A 23,987-nucleotide genomic window follows, 5' to 3' on the forward strand; every position below is an offset into this window, starting at 1 on the left:
GCGGGTTTTCGCGCGCGCCCGGTTTCTTGCTTTCCGTGGGCGGGGCGCGTGCTGCTGCTGCTACCGGAAGGACGTCCGAATCGCGAGAAAACCCTGGCCAAGGCGGGGGGAGGGAGCCTCTCTGTTGGCATCGTTTGTTTTATATTCAAAATGGGGGTGGGGGAGTTGTCATATAATTGTTTTAATAAGAATGTATTAGAGTAGAGCCGCTAAAACCTGGTAAGAAGACACAGCCTATTTCTCGAATATCAAGGAATGGAGCATAAGCTGCAGGCGTAAAATGCCTACTGCAATAGTGCAATCGCTCTCTTGAAATTACTCTTTAGCTGCAAATCTCTGGTTTAAGTTTTGGATTTTCCGGCCTTTTTCCATCTAACATCTGGAAGTTACTGGATTAGGGGAGGCTGAATTTAGTCCTAAATACGTTTACCGCTCCCAGACTTTTTAACTGGTCTTGGCCGACCAAAAAATATCGTTTTCTGGATCAGATCCAGGCTTGCAGAGCCGGTAGGTCGCTTCTTATGGTGGCTAACCTGAACCCCCAAAGCATCATCTGAGAGCAATAGCTTCCTCTCGGCACTTGTTTTGTGGTTCCTGCAACTTTTCAGTTATACTTTTCATTTCCACGTTTCTAATATCTGTACTTTATTGTTTTCTCTTGAGCCATCTTGAAATGTTCTGTTAATCAAAGCAGGATGAAAATTCGGTAAACTCCTCTGGATTTCTTAGGCAATGTGGGTTTAGTAATGCAGTTTTAGAATAGCAATTATTTTAAATAATGGCCAGAATTAGGATACTAAGGCTGCAACGTCTAACTCACTTGTTAGGTAATAAGCCAAACTGAATGCAGTAGGACATTTGAATTAACGTGTAGGATCATTTGTACAAATGATGTCACAAAGCTTGGGAATGACTACTGTATAAAATAAAGCAGTTCTACATTTACTGTACTGTACTCCGTGCATCTGATGAAATGTCTGTGATCCACAAAAGCTTGATGATCATATTATTTAAGACCTTAAGGAGCCCCAAAATGTTAGTGTTTTCCTTTTGAGAAATGCCATTGCATAACTGGTGCATTTTATAAACCAGTGATTAGCTACTCTTTAGATCCAATTCTACACTGAAGGAAAGCATTTCTGTATATAGACGAGTATACTATTATGCTTTGACAACAGCTAGTGTTTAATGTGGAAGGTATTACTCTGCTGCATATGTGATTTCCTCAGTTTTTGCTACTGCAGTTTACTGCAGAAGCAGGAGATGGCAGCCTTAAACTAGCTTTTCTTAAGAGCACATGTTAGAAGTCCTGTCAATAAGTGGCAGTAGTTGCTCTATTTTACAGTACAGTATATCCTATTTAGGAAAACAAATGTTATTGGTGTCACAAGATCTGTAGGCCAGGATTTAACAAAGCTTGTTGAGACACATCTAAGAGCTTGTGCATATTTACAGGGTTGCAGAACATGGTACGGTGGAAGAGAAAAGGTGTGTCCTCATTTTGTAAGCAGTTTGAGAGGTACAGTAATCATGAAATGTTAAGTCTACCTTTTGGGTACAATTTAAGGCATAAAGGCATAGTGTTTGGACCTATAATGCTGCCCAGTGTAATTTAAATTAACTCCCATTGGGTTCTTGACAGTAAAATACCCAGATTAGGATTTTCTAAGTATCTTATTTCAGACAGAGAATCTGATGGCAAAGATAAGAGTCTTTGGCTACTCAGCAGTACATCTGATCCCATGTTGTCAGTTACTGTTAATATCTTAGTCCATGTCTGTCTTAACACAGAGACACAATGTTCTGCATGTACAGCTGCATACACAGGATTCCTTTGCTGAAAGAAAAACTGTCCCAATGTGTATTTGCTTGTTTGTGTTAGGAACTCAAGGTGAGCTTACCTGAAGATACTATTTTCACAACAGTTACTCTGAGGAGGGTTGAGCTGAGAGACAATGACTGGCCCAAAATCATCCAGTGAGTTTCTGCAGCTGAGGGTCCTAGTCTATTCCATAACTACTACATCATGTTGGCATATTCAGCTGCCCATATAGTTGGTCTTTTTATGAATCTGGGAAAGTGACTTCTTTCCCACAATAGCTTATACTAAAGATAAATTTGTTCAGACACATCAGTCTTTAAATAGGGGCAGAGATCTACCCTGATGAGAATTCAGCTCAACTAGTCTAGAAATGGCCATGGTTCTTTTCCAGCATCAAATCCCAATAGTAGAAATGGGAAAAAATAGTAGATATGCCAGTCCTCTAGACCTCAAGGCATATTTTCCAAACCAAGTGCTACACATGCCTGTTCAGGAACTGGCATAAATCAATTCCCTCCTATTAATTGGAGGGGGGCTGGGAAAGCAAGGCATAGGGAGAGATGAAAAACAAAATAGAAATCTCTCTCTTCCTTCTGGATTCCTATCTTCTGAGTGGAGCATTTCCAATGTGAAGTAAATCATTCTCTTAGTTCCTTTCATTCTTGAACTAGTAGTTTTTTGAGCCTGTAATTTTCAAACAAAGCTGAACAGTGGAAGGTTCAGAACAGAGATAAGTATTTCTTCATATTTTATAAAGTAAATATATGGAACGTGCTAACCCAGGATGTGGTGATGGACAGCAATTTATCTGGCTTTAAAAGGAGGATACATAAATACATGAATCAGCTGGTCAATGGCTACGAGTTCTATCATGTTGCTGCTGCTTCTATTAATTTGTATTAAGAGACAGATGCTCTACGAGCATAGCTTCTCAAGGTAGGAAAAAGGAATTCTTGCCCTTATCACCAAACAGGGAGCATCCACAAGGAGGATCAAAAAAAAAAAGTCAAGATGGTGGCTGTGATTGAAACTCTGCCCCTTGTATATCAGTCTGTGATGCATGTATATAAACAAAAGGGGGGTGTGTGATTGCATAAGCTTAATTGCCATCTTGAATTTTTTAAACATCTCCCTACCCTGATGTTTCTGAGATGTTAATAAAAGTCAAAACTGCTTTCAGGAGGAGAGAAGAAATGGGAACCTTGGCTGCCATTATCTTCCATTAACTGTTCTTGCAGACTTTATGGTAATAATTTTATATTCACTTAATTTAGCAAATATTTCCACTTTGGCCAAATCTTGCCTAATTTTTGTATTAGAAGCAAGTATATATGTGTGTGGTTATATAAAGGGTCAAACAAGCTCAACTTCATCATGTAGAATTCATTCTGAATAACCTTCATTTTTAGCCAAGTTTCTCATGCTAATTAGCTTCTAATTAGGTAATTTGATTCCATGCTGTACAGCCCTTCTGTAAGCTTTTCAAGTGTAGGCTGACACCTCTATCTAGCTACATTTTATTATTGTTCATTAAGACAGTTGACATTAAAAGCCTCCCTCCCCCCGTTTTTTTGCATTTCCTTTATTTACAGTTCATTTTTTTGTATAAGTATAATTACTGAAATATAACTTGAAAAATAGTCTGAATACAACTAGCATGGAAGCTTTAAATAGTGAAGAAAGGGAAAGTGCACTGAAGAAATCTTAAAACAATAGATTTTACATAAGAGAAATAAGTTTGAATAGCCAAAAGGAAAAATAATGGACAATACAGAAAAAGTTGTTTTATGGAATTTTGAAAACAACATGCATTTTCTGATTTCTGGTGCTTTATACTTGTTCAGAATTGTTGAATAAATTTACTCAAAATTGTTGAATAAACACCCACCATCCCCACAGTTGTATTAGCAAAAATCTTGGGCCCAGTTTACACACCACATTAAATCAGTTTGTTCCATTTGGATTTAGTGAATTATGAACCTTTGTGAACCACAGTTTACATTTGACTGTGTTCTGCAAACCCAACCATTGTGACTTAAACCCTGGTTATACATAGCTTGGTGCAATGTGTGATCCCCATTTCTCACTAGGACTAAGGAGACTCAAGCCGTCATTAAATCCAAAAGTCCCTTGGTTTTTGCACCAGTTATTCATGGTGTTGCCTACCTTGCAAGGTTGCTGCAATGATTAAAGAAGAGAGACATAACAGCTGGAAAGTTGAAATATAAATTTAAATCACTCATCAAAACTCCAAATATTTTTTTCAGTAGGTGTTTTTGATTGAAATGTTATTTTCTTCTTAATTATGTAGTGGCCTAAGGCTATGTCGACATTTCAGCTGTTTTCTTTCTTTGTTAAAGCGTTGGCAGAACTGACCCCCAGCATCTTGTTGACTAAGGTGAGATACTTCCCCCTTTTCCTAATTTCTGGGTTACATACAAATCAGCAGGTACAGCTTCCACATCACACAAAATCCATTTCAGGGAAGAAAGCATTTCTTGCCTTGTCTGTGAATCTCAGATGAGCAAAAAAGAAGGTACATCATAAAGCTGTCCACTCTCATTAAATATCAAAAATGTCAAGATGCTTTTGTGGGAGAAAAGCTTAAGAAGCTCTTCTGTGGTTGAAATGCATAGAAGTCTCTGCTACCTACTTAGTAAAAGAAAAGTTTTCTTTGAGTTCAACTCTAGGTGACTTTGTGGCCACATCAATGGAATTTTCTTGGCAGCAGTAAAAAAGTGGTTTACCATTACGTTCCTCTGGATGTATTATGACTTCCCCATCTAGCCTTCAGCCATTGGATTATCTGGAGGCTTCCCACCAAGCACTAACCAGGCATGACTCTGCTTAGCCTCTGAGACTAGCTGATATCTAGGCTCTGTGCATTGTATTAATTCCAAGTGCAGAACTTTTCTATAGAAAAATAAGGTTTGCTGAATTCACCAGTGTTGGGCATACAGAACATGCTATGTCAAAACCAAAGAGAACATATTGTGGCTTAGCATGATTTGGGAATCCTTCCTGAATTTTTCAGACAGTAAAGCTTTTGTGGTTTTAAATTAGCAGCATTTCTCTCAATTTTACCAATCCCATTCCTACAAATTCAGTAGTGAAAAGAAATAAGATTGCATTCTTATTATTGTCAAATGTGCAATTCTTCCCACCATTATACAAAGCAAACTTGGCTGACTGAAACCAAACTATGCCAGTATTTGTACAGAACAACTTGAGATAAGTTTATATCTATTAAGTAATGGACATATGCTTTAAGTTAGGATTTGGCAAATGCAGGATAAGCTAACTCCCCTTCTCCGTGTCATTGCTGCCTGGCTCCCCTCAATTACTAGTCTGGGCAAAAAAACGATGGCAATCCAAGTCAGCCTTTCTTCGCCAAGTCAGTCAGTCAATCACACTTGAGGCAACCATGTTTTCTAAAAGACGGCTTGGGAGAATAAATGGCAAAGGGAAAAGCTTTTGTACTTCATTGGCTGGATACAGATATTATGGAGGCTGAACACAAACCTTGATTAAACTGATAATTGGGGTAGGGGATGTCTATGAAATCCAAATTTACATTATTTGTCAATTTATACCATTTAATGGATATAAATAGCATCATCTACAGTAAAACCTGCGTTAATGGATAACCCTATATTTAACAGACATTAGGAGTGGTATATAAATAAACTAAATACACCAATCTTGTTAACAGTCTGATCTGTTGATAGCAGCTGATACATAAATGCACGTTGTGAAAGCTCTCCCGCCCATGAGCAATCCTATGAACCATTGCTGAAAGTAAAAATCAAATCTAGTCCCATTTGATATAATTTTTAAAAGCTTTTGTATTGTAACAACATTTACTTGCTACATTACTTAATCAATACTATAATTGTATTCTAACAGTCCAGCTGTATTTCCAGCACTTGTTTTTATGACATTTTTCCCTAGGGTGCCATTGAAACTTAATGAGCTCTTACTTCAGATATAAATGCAGGCCTTGAATTAACACAGCCAGAGATCAGATACAAACATCCATTCTGGGGTATTGCAAGAGAAAGGAATCCCAAGCATAAGTTGTCCTTTCTCCACGCAGTGCATTCAGTGTGTTCTTGGGAAATGTTCCTGATGATCAGACAGGCAGCTGGCACAGACACTGCCTGTGCTGCTCTGTCTGTACAGGACGAGCTGGTGCTTGCTTCATTGCAGCATATTTCTGGGCAGCAAGCAGGTAGTGGGCAGAGTAACGAGCAAGTAGCAACAAGGCACAGGAAACCTGGAGCCAAGAACGCTATATTATCTGTCCCCTGCACTTAGGTTTCCAGATATAGTGAAGTATTTAATACTCATCAGATGGTAGCTAATGCTCTTTCTTAAGGCCTGGACTAAAGGATGCTGTATCAACGGAGACTAGGCTAGACCCAAATTCGAATTTGCAAACGAAAGCGCAGTGTGCACGTATTTTTTCAAAGCACCGTGAGACCATCCATCAAGTTATAATTTGGCCATGTTTAATATTGGTAAAAATTATTTTTTACCAACCACCCATTTGCTTTTTATAGCTTTTCTTTTGGAAGGACTCATTAGAATGCCACATAAAAGGGACAGACCATCCCTGGTTTGTACCCTGGCCCCTGAAACTTTCTCCCAAGCACATCCTGGGATAAAGTAACTACCAAGTTTGGCAGCAAAACACGAAGTAGTATCTTAATGGCTTGTCCACTTTTGGCAGGAAACAAACAAGAAAGAAAGAATAGCAGAGAGTAATAAGCTTAAAAGAAATACAGGGTATGTGTTGGTGTACAGGGCTTGTACTTTATCATGTTGCACTGGCTTGGCTTCGTGCCAATTATTTTTGGGAAATGGTAACATTGTTGGTTTAAAATTTTAAAATTGTTTACAATTGTTTTTAACTTCATCCTTTATGCCATACCAGACCCTGACAGAATTCTGCAGAGTAAAAGCAGATGAAGAATATTTGAAAGAAACATTCAAAAGTGTTTTATATTTCACAATACAGTAGCTGTTCAAGGAAGGGGGAAGGGGAACCGAACCAATTAAATCCCTTCTCTCCACTGGAGTGTTCCCTGGAGTCTTATCCTCAAAGGAGCAAAACAAAATGAGTAGTAGAAATCTTGGGAGTTTTCATTCAGGTATAGCAAATTAAACATCTGTTACGATGAGGGAGTACTGGAAAAAAAACTAGGTTATGGAAGACGAACACACATGAAAGGAATGGCTTACAGCTGGAATCCAGTCTCTTTTACATCTTTATTCACCATTTCAATTCTTTTTATTCCAATTATCAAGTATGTATGAACAGCAGGAAGCTTTGTTTAAAGCAGCACATATATGCCAAAGACTGATTATATCTAACTACATTCCCCACACAATGAAAGACTAACGCATAAACCTCGTACAGAAGGTTGGATGGATTTTATTGTAGCTGAGAAACATCAAAGGCTGCTTTCTATTAAAAAGCAGCCAGGTTGCCAAAAGTTGGAGATGTTCTCCTCATTTGCTCTTTTCTTTTTATCATAACCCCATTTCCTTTTGCTTTCTAACCTACAGAGGTATAAAATATAGACTCTATTTTTAACCACATTTTTCTTGTTTGATAAATAACTTTTTAAAATATTCGCTACACACAAAATGCCCATGCAACTGACATTTTCTTATATATATATATATATATATATATATATATATGAATATACATATATATATATGTATGTATGCATGTATCACTCTCTATATTTGTATTATATATACCTGTAAAACACAATAAATATATATATATATATATATAATACAGCAATAAATGTACACTTGACTGTTCAAAGTTAAAAATAAAGAGGAAAATGTCTTCAAGAACCAGATCAAGGAGAGAGTTGCAATCAATCATGGGAGTGCTATTTTTTATACGGAAGAAGATTTACAGAGCTAAGTACCTCTGTCATCTTCAGCGCCCTTATAAAGCAGCACAGCAGAATGACAAAAACGAAGGCTAAACTAACTAAATCTGCCTAGGATGGAATGAAATAACAGATGATCCCACTAGGCATCCCTCCTTTTATTTTTTTAAAATAATGTGAAAAACCTGTCAATCAGAGAGTAAGTCATTCTGCAAGGATTGTTCAGATAGAGACTGACAGTGCAGCAGCAGCGGTGGAGAAGTTTTAATGTTCTATAGCAGCCGTCTCCAATCTGGTGCCCTTCAGCTACGTTAGAACCACATCTGCCAAACTGCAGAGTCAGCATTCACTAGGATTATGGGAGCTGTAGTTTCAACGTATCTGAAGAATATGAAGTTGGGGAAGGCTTGTCTATTATCAAGTAAATGGAGTATCAAGCCCAACAACGTCACTTCTCCAATGCTTTATGCATTTTCCTGTTTTAAATTTATTCTTCCATCCATTACTTGGTACCAAGTATCATCTATCTCTCTATAGGACTCTGTTGAATCCTGATGCTGTGTGTGTGAATCTTTGAACGGGGATGAAGGGATAGTGGTAATAATTTAAAGAGAGTGATGCCATTACATTCTACTTTTTCTTAGTGCAAACATATTCCTGTCCACCCACCTGATATTTCAATTGTACTCAAGCTCTTTAGATCTGGGAGAGAAGGAAAAGCAAGGGAGGTTATATTACTGACACTTGCAGAGACCCTTTATTAAAAGATGCTCTTTCAGTTCATATACAGACACAAGTGAAATACCTTAGCAGTCAGCAGAGATCACTCATGATGCTGTTAAGATGCCCCAATAACAGATTCTCCTTTAATCTCCTCTCCCCCATATTAAGCTAGATAAGGCAAGTTCAAGTACATAAGAATTCCATGGTAGAACAGGATTCTTCTGTTTCTACTATTTCTCATCTGACTTTATACAAAATGGGCTCAATCCAGTTCCTGAAATTAATGCAGTTCTCCCAGTTATACATGCAAGGTGCTAAATCAAGCCCTACCAACTAAGTATAATTTTCATAAATCTTTAGTTCCTGACCTTTGGCATTTTATTAACATCTAGCGAAGATCAGTTGTCGGCAAAATGCAAATTAGGGTATAAAGCAAGAGTGGACCATCTGTGGCTTGTGGGCCAGATTTAGTTCTCACAATGTTGCCAGGAAAATTGTTATTTTCACCAGTGCAACTTCTTTTTAATGCAATAACCTCCTAAAATAGATATTTAAACCCTCCCAACGTTTCCTTTCCCCAAAACACAGTAAAAAAAAATCAGTCCCATCCTCTCTGGTGACATCATGACTTTATGACTAAAACCCTGTAGCCCTTCAACAATTCCTCCCTCCCCCCCAAAAAAAACAAAAACCCAAGTGCATTTCCCACCTAAAAGGTATACTGTAATTTTAAGCCAGTGTAACTCTCAGCATTCTTAATAGTAAAGGTTTCTGGGGAAGGCGACATTGTAAACAAACTAGGGCTTTCTTAAGAGGATTGTTGATGAAATTTATCAAGGAGAGTTTACAGATGGCATCCCAGACCAGAGAATAAGCAAGGTATATATGGAAGGAAGCACAATGGTTTTTTTCCTTCATAACTTGTAGAATCAACCAAAAGACAGGATGATGATTCTCCAGGATGAGACTTGGCAGTGCTATTTCTAAAAGCAAATTACTGTAATGAGGTTTAACTAAGGACACACCTGTGGTGGTTATCATAATTTCAAAATCTCTCTGCAGGAAATCAGTCAAGGACCTACACTCTGCTACTTGGGAGAGAAAAACAAAAGAAATACAGCAGTGCCAAGTAGAGGGGGAAAAAGGGATATCAGAGAAGGAATAGGGATCCCCACCATTTTGGGCTATCATTGGCTCAGTTCACCCACCAAAGACAATTCCTGAGTCTTAGTCTTGGTCTTGGTCTAGGCTGCAGGTAGTTTTGGATCAAATGGCTTTTTTAATCTAACAAGCTCTGGCAACTTTTGCTACAAGGAAATATATATCAATTCCTGCAGGATAATTTCAGTTCTAGAGATAAAGTAATATGAAACCTGCAGTTCCAAGTAATACCTCCAATATTTATTTGAATTTTTAAAAGTGAAACAAAGGAACATTTATAGCTCATTAAGATGCGAGTTTTCATAATGAAGATCCCAGAGAATGATCTGCTTGAGAGCAACAGGACAAAAGGCCCACCTGTTGTCATTATGATACGGAATGGAGACTCAAACAATATTGCAGTAAAACTGCCGAACGTTCTGATTATCAGATCACAGAGAATGCTTCCACAACAAGAACAAACTGTCCAACTCAAACATACAAAAACTATCCTTTGCCACATCTCACCTCCCCTTCAGTTAAATCAGTTTTTCTGTAAGCTGGCACTTTCCTTACTGGCTAGGAATTCTGGAGAGGCATCACATTTTGTTTTGTACAGGTTTTGCCTAAAATATATGAGGTTTGGCTCAAACCTATGCTTTGTTGATCACCTCCCTCTCTTCCCCAAGTTTGAGACCTAAAGATATACTTCCAAATCAGAGACAACTAGTAATCTTGTAATTTCTTGAGAACCAAGTAATATATAACAATATGTCTTTTTGCAACTAAATCCATTTTGTTAGATAGACTACTTCATGCTTCTAACAAAAGAAGGCCCCAGTCCATGAAAATCTATGCTACAATAAACATATTAAGATATCACAGGAATCATGCGTGGTTTTGCTCTGATAGATTAGCAAACATCACCCTGGAATTTACCAGGAATCTAAGCTTATCAAACATTACGTAGCTACCCTAAACTAATTTTCGCCCAAACCTATTTTTTATATAGATTTTTGTGCTTTGAATCAAAGCCTGCCAAGCCTGGGCATCTGGAACCTGAGATGGAACATACTATGAATTTGGAGAAATCTGAATTGGGAAAGAAACCCTACTTGTTCAAGTTACATTCCATAGAAAGGGAAAGAAAAAAGATCCAAAAGCTTCATTCATGTTAGCTATAAAAGCCAAGCTGCCAGGTTTCTTTGAGAGCAGATAACACATTCATGCCAAATGTTCTTACTGTATTGTTTAACTCATGTAGCATGCTTTATCAGTGGAGCTCCTTGAAGCTGTGGGTAAGCCTGTAGAATCTGCACAGGTTTCTGATTCAAGCATCTTTGTGGTCTGTTGTCTTGTAATGTCCAATTGGACCTTCCTGAATCTTCTTTTTAACAGTAAACACAACTGAATCAGCCATGCTCCAACAGATTGCAAACTGATTATGATTTACCTTCCTACTATTTTGTAAAAAGTTAATGCACATTTTTCCTTCATAAGGATCTGCAACTACTATGTGCTATGAGCATTTCAAATGCATCTACTATTTCAGCACCAACTAGGCAATGTGGTTCAAGCAACAATTATTGTTTCCTTAAACTGTTTCCCTTGTCCAGGCCTGAGATGTGTAGTCATATTTCTGTCAAGAAAAAACTGAATCAATTCACTTCCTTCTTCCCCCAAGACAAAAAGCTAGCAGTACAGAGACATCCTGCTCCGCCGCATGGCCTCACTGATCAAGTAAGCAGGACTCAGTTCTGGTTCTTCAGTCATAATCACAATGTTCTGCCATTCACCCAGCTGGTTGGATCTTTTAATGGTGTCCACCACACACAAAGCATAGAGACAGTCATCAAAAGTTGCAGCCATTGTGAGTGGCCGGCCATCCCAGGTTCGTCTGTCATCCTGATCTTCAAATGCCTCCCTGACTGCTTGTACCATCTTTATGGTGCCCCGAAGGTATGGAGATGGGATGTCACTGAAGGCCTTCTCAGGTAACAAGGCATTGCTGACTGGGGCAGAATCCTTCAAAAGGAGTTCTTTTTGTGGGGAGTTATTGCTTTGTCCATACAAATCAGTGCCTACTGCAATTAGCCGACCACTTGATCCAATCACAACAATATCTTGTTTAAATTCCCCCGGCATGTTGAAATTAAGGGTAACAGTGCAGCACACCCCACCTTCTAAGACCATTTGAAATGTACAGAAGTCATCACTCGTAATTTGCCGTATTCCCTTAATGTGGTCTGTCTGTTTCACAAAGGTCTTAAGAAGTCCGTGAACTTTCACTGCTTTCTGACTGGTGAGGAAGGTCAGGAGATCAATGATGTAGGTACCAACAGAATGCAACCCTCCACCTCCCATCAGATCATCGCAGCTCCAGTTATATTTCTTCCCCAGCAGGCTCCCACTGTGAACCTGTACCTCACACACAAGCAGTTCTCCCACATAGCCCTCTTGGATCAGCTGCTTCATCTTCACAAAGGCAGGCAGGAAACGGAGAACATTGCCCATGATGCTCATGAGCTTGGGATAATAGTGGGCAGCTGTCATCATCCTAAAGGCATCCAGCGGAGTGGCTGTTCTATCACAAATGACATTCTTCCCAATCCCTATTAGATATTAAACAAAGAAAAGAAAAATATGTATGAGTTGAGGATACCCTATGGTACAAGGTACAAGTCTAGAAATCCAGAAAGGCTGCCGAAGAAAAAATAATTTTAAAAACAATTTCAGGAGGGCAAGACACACCTTCTTCCCCTTTTTGCTTCACTTACAATTAAGCAGAATTCAAAGTGTCTCAGTTGACAAAAGATATGAATTCAGTCTGAAAAAGGGAAACTGCTCTGCAAACACATTATCCTATATCAATGCTTGCAACTCTTCATTTTACCTTTAAATTATCTTTACATTTAATATTAACATACAGTGTCTCATACTCGTTCAGCTGCACCGTTTATAAGGGAAATCTGAACTCAGAAGAATTATTTCCATTTTCCACCTTTACTTGACCTAAAATAAAATTATCTCTGCTTACACTGGATTATAGCTAAAGGTAACAATACTGTTCTAAATTTTGGGATTGCTGCATGTAGTGAGTTAACTCAAGGAAAATAATTTGAGGGGGGGTTTTATATTCTTTACTTGTCCATTTTGAATTATTTATTATACAAGTAAATTATTATACTTCCATGGCTTTATCATTATGATAGCTTGTTCCCTGACTGTGACTGAATTCACACATGATGCTAATGGCTAACCTGACACGTGAATGTGAGAATTATAAATTGCAAATTGTATTTATGGATTAAAGTAGGGGCTTCCAACTAGCTCAGGACCTTTTAGAGGCATGCTGAGGATTGTTGTCCAAAAAATGAATAGGATCAGGATAAACACAACTTAATTTACATTACAATTTAACTAAAATTAAATTAAGAGGTGATTATTTCCCAAGTACTTAATTTTCCCCTTCTGGCCTTTTAAAAATTACAATTTGGTGATGGATATATTTGGAGAAGCTTTGGGAGCAGCACCCAAAGCTTTTGGCATGGTTGCACAATGTCTGATCATCCAGATATTGCTGAATTACAACTCCCAACAGTCGCCAATAACAAGGGATGAAAGAGTTGTGATTCAGCAATATCTGAAAGGTCATATCTTATGCACCCATGTTAGCCCTTAGGCCTCAGCTTATGTATCCCTGGCCTACCAAGTTGATTTTATGATCTGGTAGTACCTAGTGAGGCTGACAGCCACTGTGGAGAGATGAACAGGAACAACGGAACTAAATTTAAATGTTTGTGAATAATAAAGCATATTGTGGTTTCACAACTGCAACTCACATGAATTCCTAGTGCAGCCCTCCCACCCTCATACCTTCCAACTGGGCTGAAATTCCAGCTCCAACAATTCCCTATCACCATTGAAGATGATCCTATAAGCTGCTCTGGGGCTGCTGCCAGCCCCTGCTACTAGGTTTCTAAAGGAAACTGTAGAAATCCAGCTGGATCTCATCTACCTTTCTAAAAAGCCACTGAGTTCCCAAATTTAAAGAAGACACGTTTGGCATCACAGGGCCAAAGCAATGCTGCCACTGTAGCTCTAAAGTGGCAGAGTTGAGGAGAGGATAGCAGCTGAGAGGGCCTAGAAGGATACTGTAAGTAAAAAGGACATGCCATTAGACGATTGCCTCAGCTTGCAAGCATAGGGTGTTGCTCTCCAACCTCCTGGCTTTGTTGGGAAACATTTTTCAGTATTTCAAGGGGGTTGAGCTGCACCACCCATCTGATTAACAAATGACTACACAGGCTGAGTCATAGCAGATGATCAGCCCATGCTTTGTTGCTTTGTGTAACCATGCATATATTTCTGCATGGTTATATGAAGTTTGGCTATCACCCTTAAAGTAGTTGCATAGGCAGACTGTGGATTTCGGAGGAGTGAACTCAGGAGAATTGTGACATTTGTATACTCCCATTTTTAATGGGGGAACACTGCTGCTTATGTAGCAAAAATGGCACCACCTATGCCTAAGAGGGAAATATGAGCAGGCTTGGGAGGCACTGAGATGCACAAGAACACAAAATTGTAATCTCTATTATAATCTCACGTCTGGGGGTGGGGAGCAGCCCAATAAGAACAGAGCATGCTCAAGGGTAGGGACTGCTAACATAGTGTTAGAATGGGGTTGAGCAGACCCAGTAAATAAGAGCAAGTGTGGAACAGAATAGCTAGAACGCTAAACAGAGGCACTTCATACTGCAACATTTGGTTACTGATATGAATGGAAACTTCATACCGAGGATCAAGCTTCCTACATCTTAAAAATGCATCTTTATATTTGACACACAAATATTTGAAAATGCAAACAGAATCAACTTGATGGAACTAATTACTGGGAAAAGAGCAAGTGGGGAAAATGAATTTGTATTTTTCTTCCCCAGCTGAAGTTTGGAGAAAAATCTCACCTCTGAAGCTGATATTTGTATGGGAAGAGAATTCCCCATAACTGGCTGATTTCTACCACAATAGGTGGGGTGATACTGCAGACAATTCACAGAAATAGAGAGTAAGCCAGTGTTTTTTGCATTTTAGTGGGAAAAAATATTTTTTAGTCAGAAGTAATATAATTTCTTCAAGCTTTGTGTGGGGGATAACAAAATGTACCTTAACATTTCACTGCCATCACTCCAGAATAAACTTATTTTCTTTCTTATACTGATGGTATCTTCTCTCATATCAGTTCCTTTCTTGGTGGTATACTATCCCAAGTGGGGGATAGTAAGGAAGAGATATTCTTAACACTGCCATCTAGTGGTCTCCCAGTTTTTTGAAGCCCAATCCTAATACAGTAATCCAACTTATAAGGAAGTAGGCAGTTAACCTTTTACTTGCATTAGTAGAATGTATATAATCAAGCATTTCATCACAAACATGTCATTGATTGTTTAGCCATTGTTGGAGAGTATTCTGAGGCTACAACAAACAAAGCTCTGGACATGCATGTAGCTTCAGGCTCCCTCCACTCCATCTCACTGGCAGCGGGTGGATCACTGGTATCTCAGAGGAAGAGCCTTTTAAGATTAGCGACAAATTTTGTATGCAAACAAGTAACTATTATACTGTACCCATCTGTCCACTATGCACATGCATGTGGTATTAGCATTTCAATTGGAATAAAAACAGAATCTGAATCCTTTTCAAGAGGTAACAAATGTTGTGGTGCTGGATTTTCGAGAGATGACTGATATTTCTGCCTATCTGAACCAATGGAAAATCAGCATTGGCTTTTCCATGGCCTTTCCATGTCTTGTGGCTGTCAGCTGCCTCCTGAATCAGAGTGCCTGGCGTAGGAAAAATGCTATCTAGAAAAAAGGCTATGTAATTTGCTGCCTCCCATGAATCTTCTCAGCCTTGCTGTATCCCCAAGACAAGCAGGCTGTAATCTAGTGATAAATGAGAATCACTATCCTTATAGCGAAGGAAAATTAGATTTGTGTTCCAAGTAATCAATGAACACAGTTGCCCAACACATTTGCATCACATTTGGGGATGTTTGGGGAAACATCAGGCAATCAGATCTTGATCTTTATTTAAAATAGCAAGGTATGCATTATTGCATTATTGATATTATGTACTGATGGAAACAACAGACACAAAATCTACCCACCTACCTACCTACCTTTATATAGATTCTTTGCAGCCATGATTGTCATCCCACATTTAAGTGATTATCTGCCAGGTGGCTAGTATGTGTTGTTAAAAATAGGACCATTGTTTTTGTAAACATTTGGAATTATGTAATTTTTTCCTTTCTTTTTTTCAAACTGAACAAGCTATTGTTGGTGATGAGTGTAAGAGCATTTATACACATTTGGCTAACAGCCCAAATAACCCAATTGGTCATAAAGAATATCAGTGAGGCAATGTGCAATCCCACTGAGGCACCTCAGCATCTTTAAGAGAATCTGAATTATATGCACAATGACTTGGGCAAGCTGTCTTGACCAGGCTCTGGAAACATAACACCAGAAATGTCTGAGATCCTTATGTATGTACACAAGCAGGTTTCTAAGCTTGATTTTCCCTACTTATATGGAGGTTAATAATAACACTGGGGGATCAGACAGGTAACTGTCATCAGGGGCCAGTATATGATCAAGCCGGGAACTTAGCAACCCAGAAACCATGGAACTAAACCCTAGTACCAGCAGTGAAATACCATCTACAGGCCACAATGCCCCCTGTCCTGATATAGAAAACTCTAATCTAGAACTGGAGATAAGACCCCACCAGCCCTTGGGAACCCCAGTGAAACAGGTGGAGAGCCAGAAATTAGTCAGCTGAAGGAGTTGCTGCTGGCAGGGACTTTGGGTGAAAAAACTTACAGCATCAGATTCTAGCAAATCAAGGCTACTTAACTATAGCTGCACTTGGATTGGGATTTCTGATTTCTGATTGGCATTTAAGTCTGTCCCAAAAGGCAACATGTATTGCTGAACAACTTTGATGACAGCTTTACCTTGAGAGCTATGTCTTTTGGGCCTATGTAGCTTCCTTGTCCTCCAAACTTGACCCCTGAACCTTGATATTGCATGTGGATTGCTTGCTGGACCTTAAGATTTGATCTAGTTTGAACACTGCTGCTGCCTGGTCTCACACAATTCTGACAAAAGGCTGAAGACCAATTTACAGCTTTATGACCAATTGCAACATAAACTGACTTGATTTAGATCTCTATTTTTTGTTGGAGCTATGAAAATTGTACTTAGATGCATACTTTATAATGATTTTCCTAGGTTGATGCCACATTGGACTAAAGAACCTCAACAAGACATAACCACATCCATCATTAGAGGAGGCCTTCTTAAGAAACTTGTATGTCAGATAGGGAAATTTAATAGGTCATATTTAGCCAGAGTTTCCCCTGCCTGTCCTCTATTAACCTACTGGGTATATGCACAAGATGCAGTGTTCTGTATTGTTCCATCTATCAGCTATCTCCATGACAGCAGCACTGTTGCAGACAATCAGCACAGTGGAATGTCAGTATACCAGACTCAGTGTCTTCAGATCCCTCTGCTGTTTGCCATGACAATTGTTAATCCATGTATTCTATCAGGTTCAGCATAATAGGAACAACAAACGTCAATGCACAGTTTGTACTGTGGAGAAAAAAAAAATGACAGCCAGATGCAAATGTCATACCAAACAGAAACAAACAACCAAAACTACACCAGAGGAAGTTAATTGGCTTGCACCTTCATACACTGAGTGCATGAAGGTGATTTAAACAATCTCATGGACTGACTTCACTGTAACAACTGTCCATTCCAACTGGCAGTGACTCTCTATAGCCTTAGGCAAATGTACTTTTCAGCTTTGCAACATCCTTTTAACTGTGGAGTTGTAAGAGTCTCACTCAGAGATGCTCTCCATGTAAAATATTAAAGTCCCCAGTGGAAGCTCATTATAATAAAGACTGGAAATCACCAAGATAAAACAATTCGAAAATATATATGCATTATATTACTTCTAAGAAGTTATATGTGCAGGAAATCCTTTGGTTATTCCCTAAAGAATTCTACAGATATATAACTGTATTATAAAGCTTGAACATTAATACCACACCAGTGTAATCTGCATGAAAAAGATTTGCAGCAAGTGTACCAAATAGCAAAACTAACCTTTTAATCTCACATTGACTAAACTAAACATTTATTCCCAACCTAAAATATCAGGAGATTATTTCATCCTATAGATTCTGTTTGTGGCTTAAAGGCTGTTGTTGTCCTTTCTAGATTATCCAAAAACACTCTGTGGAGCAAGAACCAGCAATGCAGAGACATCTGGTCATGATATTCAGCTGACTCTGACAACATCAACTTCAGCTAATTGCTTTCCCTTCTGTCTCCATCTCAGAAAGCAAATGAAATGCCTCCCTGAACTAATGCAAAGCAAACAATCATTCTTTCTGTGTGCTCATTACTTTATTAAAAAACACTGCTTGCTATGCAAATAATTCTTCAAAGCACAGCAAATATTAAATGTACACAAGTAAATTGCTGACAAGCAACATACTTTGTTTTTGGAGATTCAAGACTCATGCTCAGAACCTATAGATGTTCACCAACACAATTCTGGCCAATACATATCAGGAGGCAAAGAAAAATATTAAGTCCTGTTTTAGGACAAGACAGTGTGAATAAATCTATTCCCAAAACAATTACATCTGCAACAAATATGTTTTCAACAAATTTATTTTATTTCCTTTGTGCCCCCATTCATGTTCATTATGAAACTTAATTAATACCAAATTTTAAAAATGGGCAGAGATTCAGTTGTCTGAGATTTCAACAGGAGATTCTTTAACAGAAGGAAAACTAAGCCCACGAAGGGATCAAAATGATCATGGAAGCATTTTAAACCCAACCCTATAATAGCTTGCCCAAAGCCATTTGTCAAATTCGTAGCTGGGTGAAATACTAACTTCAAAGTCCAAATACCAACCATGTTCATGACAACTCAAGACCAGTTCAAGTCAGGTAATTATACTTAGGATAAATGTTTAAGCCCCCAAGTTCTGTACTATGCTATGAAAAGGTCATCTATTCCATTTATTTATATCAACTACTTTTCATCCTCCAGTAGTAATGTATGGCTGTGAGAGCTGGACCATAAAGAAGGCGGAGCGCCGAAGAATTGATGCCTTTGAACTGTGGTGCTGGAGAAGACGCTTGAGGGTCCCCTGGACTGCTAGGAGGTCAAACCAGTCAATCTTAAAGGAAATCAACCCTGATTGCTCATTGGAAGGATCAATAATGAAGCTCAAGCTCAGATACTTTGGTCACCTAATGCGAAGAGAGGACTCTTTGGAAAAGACCCTGATGCTGGGAAAGATTGAAGGCAAAAGGAGAAGAGGACGGCAGAGGATGAGATGGTTAGATAGCATCACTGAAGCAATGAGCATGAAACTGAGCAAACTCAGGGAGGCAGTGAAGGACCGGAAGGCCTGGCGCAGTATGGTTCATGGGGTCACGGAGAGTCGGACACGACTTAACGACTAAACAACAACAACAACAACTTTTCATCCAACATAACATCTGCTAACATATACAAACACAGTTAAGTCCTCTTTGACATTTATGACTTGAATGTGATTCCCATTGTAAAAAATGCAAAATGGCAAAAAATCTTTTTTAGCCAAATATTCAGTGTTTTGACGGATATGAGTGCACAGATGTAGAATAGTAAACAATGCAGATTACTGAACAGCAGTAAGTGGCATACAGGTAATCCTCACTTAACGACCATTCGTTCAATGACCATTTGAAGTTACGGTGGTGCTGAGCAAATGGTACTTAAGCCTGGTCCCAAAGTTATGGCCATAGTAGCACCCCGGCAGTCATATGATCAAAATTCAGGCATTTAGCAGCCTGCCCACACTTACAATCGTGGGGCACTTCAACTCCCCCCGCCCATCTCTGCCCTTTTGGCTGCCCTGTACAGCAGCAATCTTTGGTGGCAGTGGTAGCACTGGGGCTGAATTAGAGGCCCAAGGCCTTCAGCAGTCTCAGCTGGCCACCACTGCCCCCCCAGGCCTCTACTTCAGCCCCACCACTGCTGCCTCAAGCCCCATGCTGCAGCCAGCTACCCATGCCATAGCACAAAGCCCCAGCCGCCCTGTGCTCTGCAGACCCAGCTGACCTTTGCCATCTTCTTCCTCCCACTGCTAACGAAGGGCCCCTGGCCTGGCCCTATGTGAGGCAGCTGCTGGCCATCCCAAGACCACATGTGCCCCTCTCCCAATCGCATGCATGCTTCTCCAAATCGTGCACTGCCTTCTCTTGCTGCTTCTGAGGCCTTCCAAAAACTTGAAAGGCGGCCACATCCGCCCCTTTCCAAATCACGTGCATGCTTCTTCAAATTGTGTGCTGCCTTCTTGCTATGAGCAATGGGGACTGCTGCAATTGCCATCGCTAAGCAATGTGGTCACATGACATTGTGCTTTAGGACCGCATTGCTTAGTGACAGAAATTCCGGTCCCAATTATCATTATAACCCGAGAAGTACCTGTATATAAAATCTCTTTAGACTGTTAACCTATCCAAAGGATATAGGATAAGCTGGGGATGCACTTCCAAGTTAATATTGAGAATTGGAATTAAGGTAATAACACTGTCCTCCTTATGTCTATTTCATTAGCTGCATACATTTTGACAAAAAGGTACATAATGGAATGTATATACTCTGCACTAGGAGCACATTTTATTTTCAAAAAGAGTAATTCTATGTCCTGGTAACTTGTGCATATTTGCATATTCATATGATTGCTTTCTGCAAGCTAATTAATGTGAAGGGAACCAATGCAGTTTTGAGATCTGTTATTATTTCATGTTGCACCTCTTCTTTTCTCCTTCTCTTCAGTTCAAGACAAATTTTATTGATTTCAAGGAGGCTATTAAATATTCTATTTAATATTAAATATTCTATCCTTGAAGGATTTTAAACAAAAACAATGGCAATGAGAATTAATTTATTTTTTCCAGCTTTTCTCTCATTACTGCCAAATACTTGCTTCTGCTGCCAATTAAACAGGAGACTTAAACAGCTTATGTGAGAAAACAGCCCTGAAAAACAGCACAACCCAGGCTGTCTCTCTTGTTTGAACAACTGGTCAAAATCCTTTCCAAGATATAATTTTTTTCTAATATAACTTATAAATTGGAAACAATTTATTTACAGTAATAAATCAGGAAGGGTCAAAAGGGGTACAGTATTTATTCTGGGTGATATGGTGATCCTACCATTAAGGCACTAGTTAAATCATACTTTATATCACATTCAGGACAAAAAATTCAAGTACATGTTGGCTTTCCTTGAACTCTCTGCAAAGTTCAACAGTATATGCTCACCAGTAGGGACATTTGTCTTCATAGCACCACTCCACCTACTATTACCCTTCATGGATTGTGCTTTAGTGATACATTACATTAAGGTGCCCAGAAGCCAAATTTGTCTTAACAGGTAGATGATTCACTAGAAGTATAGCTGTGAGTTAGATCCAAAACCGATATATTTATAGAACTTACATAGGATATATATTTATTTATAGAAGGTATGCAGTGGACAAGTTCTGAACCAAGAAATAAAGTTTCATACATACTTAGCCATCTGATACAAACATCCTTTTAATAAATGATTCTTACTCATCTTTTCATGTTACTTTTTGAACTCTTTTTAGATTACAGCATGCATACATTACAGCTATAAAAGAACTTAACATACAATATATGATACATTTCTAAATACCAAGATTAGCTTTATGCAAGAAAGGCAAAATACCACTTTTCAGCCTGTAAAAAGAGATGGCTAGCTGCTAAGAAAAAGTGTCTAGCCACAGCTTCTGTGTAACAGAAACATAGAGCCAAGAAACTGAAATAATTGTCATTGGTATCATACAGCTTAGTCACATGTTCCTGAAAAGAGTTAGGTAATGCTCACAAAATTATAATTATTACTTAACCATACATGCCAAGTTCAGATAGGAGTTTGGTCAAAACTCCAAAAGTGAATGATTCTTTAAAGCTATGATGGCCTGAATCACCCACTTTAAAAACTGACTTTAAAGTGAAAATATTTATTTACTACAACACAGTAAATAGGATCCCATTCCTGTATAAGCAACATGTGTTAGCAGGGTCTCCAACCTCTGGCAGAGCCCCAAACCAATTGTTGGAATGGCAACTTTAGGTGTAAAGCTGCTGCTCTGCTTTACACATTGTTAACTTCCCATTCATTTTTTTTTAGCTAAAAGAACCTGACAGATGCCAAGGAATGCGTCAAGAGACATATAGTCACCTTGGGCCCCACTTTGAGAACCAGGGGTTATAATAGATTCTCTGAACCTACGCCAAATCTGGAATAAAGGAAAGTTGCCTAAAAATGGCTCTGTCAATAACATTACAGCATTTAGTTCTCTTTTTTTGTAGACATATCCATTCAGAAGAGCCATGCATCATATCTGGAAAACACCCAAGTCACTGTCATGATAAATGTGGCTGCACATTAAATGTTCAAACATCGTTTTGATTTGGTTCTATTCTCATAATGAAATAGGGAATGACAGAAAATTGAAATGAAGGAGGCATGCAGGGGTGGGAAGTGTTATCCTTTCCAAACCTACTCCAATATTATCTAATCATTTAAAGGACTGGAAATTCTATATTGTATTGTATTCTGTATTCCCTGTATTGACAAAACGCCACATAAAGATCTCATATTACTTGGATGCAACATTTGAAACTGAAGCTTCTTATTGATTAAACACAGCTGTTTTGCCTTGCGTAAATCATCTGATACAAAGAGTCACAAGACATTTTACTCCCATATATCATTTATTCCAATCCAGTTGCTTTTAAGGAGATTTAAGCAGCCTACCCATGTGCCAGTTTCAACATGAGCCCCTGTTCACTAAGCAGGTGAAGTTGCATATTTAAACTTCATTTAAAACAAGCTCTCAGATCATCTTGGCCACCAATATTTTTTAAAAATTGTTCATATAATCCAGGAACTAACAATTCATTTTTCATTATAAAGCTATGGCAGCATCAACACTGATTTATTTACCTGTGCGCTAAGTCCAATTTTCAGGTAATTATTCCTCTGCTTATTATTAGAGTTAATTGTAAATTCTCAAGAATCTCTGGGTGTGTAACTTCAAGACATTAAACACAACACTTACCAGTAGCAAGTTACCAATTAGTCCCACATAATGACAAAGGGGTTATAAACTTGTCTCTGTTGATCAAAAGTTTGGGTAGTTATTTTTAACTCATGCCAGCATCAGAATTAATTCTCTATTACTGACAAAACCAAACCAAAAAGTGACTACTGTAAGATAATCAGAGGTTCACTTATGGAATCAAAAATATTAGTAGTTGCTGTCTCTGGACTGCTATTCAGACATCCCTTTTAAGAATAGTTTGAGATTCTAGTGTTACCCACGTTACGTTACTTGTGGCATACTCCTGCATCATTATTTTCTTGTCCCATTTCTGAGTTTTCCTTATATCTGCATACTCAGTTTAAGCCGGCATTCATATATTGTATGAATACCGTATATGAGCCTCTGACCATATCTATTAGCTTTCAATCTTAGGGCTATGTTGGTTAAAAAAGAGAGGGAGCAAAGTGGTAAAAGTCACCAAGCCAAAGAAAAGATATTTTAAAATCAGATGGGTAACTGGTTGAATAATCACAATTGCCCATAAATGGTTTTGTGTCAACACAGAGAGAAGTTTTAAGTGGGCTCCTCCAGGCTCCATCCTCAGCCCAATCTGGATAGGGACAGGAAAAATTAAATAAACAGGCAATGTTTGGGAAAGCCAACTTGTTAAGTCTGTGTGTGAGAAGGATGTATAACGTTGAACTACCAGATGAACAGCAAGTGGTATGAAGGAATGGCTAAAAAAGACAATGCAGTCTTGAGCTGCATGCAAACATATTTCATCCAGATCACAGGAGATACTACTACTTTTGTACTCTGTGCTAGTTAGACCACACTAAGTGCACTGTGTCTGGTCCTTTAAAATTCATATGGAGAGGTTGGAGAAGCTTCTGAGGAGAGCCGTAAGGATGATACCAAGTCTTGAAAACAAGCTGTCTGAGGAATGGTTAAAGGAGAGGGCAAAAAAAGAAGACAGAAGGAAGATACAACAACAGTCTGCAAATATATAAAAGGTTGCCATTTCCAGGCGGGACAGATCTTGAAACTGAGCAGATGACAAGAACCAATACAGTAGGCTGAAATTAAAAGAAAGGTGATTCAGGCTAACTAGCTAGATTCTAGAGGAATGGTTTAGGGATGTTCATTTAACAATGAGGTG

At 38.7% G+C, this 23,987-nt stretch overlaps 1 protein-coding gene across 1 annotated transcript in view; it reads right to left on the reverse strand.

Moving 5' to 3' along the window:
• Nucleotides 1–3,407: 3,407 nt before the first annotated feature.
• The window catches only part of GFOD1 (Gfo/Idh/MocA-like oxidoreductase domain containing 1), a 49,834-nt gene continuing 29,254 nt past the window's right edge, over nt 3,408–23,987 (reverse strand). The window contains exon 2 of the mRNA XM_007421592.3: nt 3,408–12,212. Coding sequence (XP_007421654.1) covers nt 11,293–12,212 — 920 coding nt within the window. The 3' untranslated portion in view covers nt 3,408–11,292. The remainder of the gene's footprint in view (nt 12,213–23,987) is intronic.

Source organism: Python bivittatus, unplaced genomic scaffold (assembly GCF_059951505.1).
Source record: "Python bivittatus isolate LINGU-HERP-01145 unplaced genomic scaffold, Pbiv_v1 ctg000840_np1212, whole genome shotgun sequence".
Lineage (NCBI taxonomy): Eukaryota > Metazoa > Chordata > Lepidosauria > Squamata > Pythonidae > Python > Python bivittatus.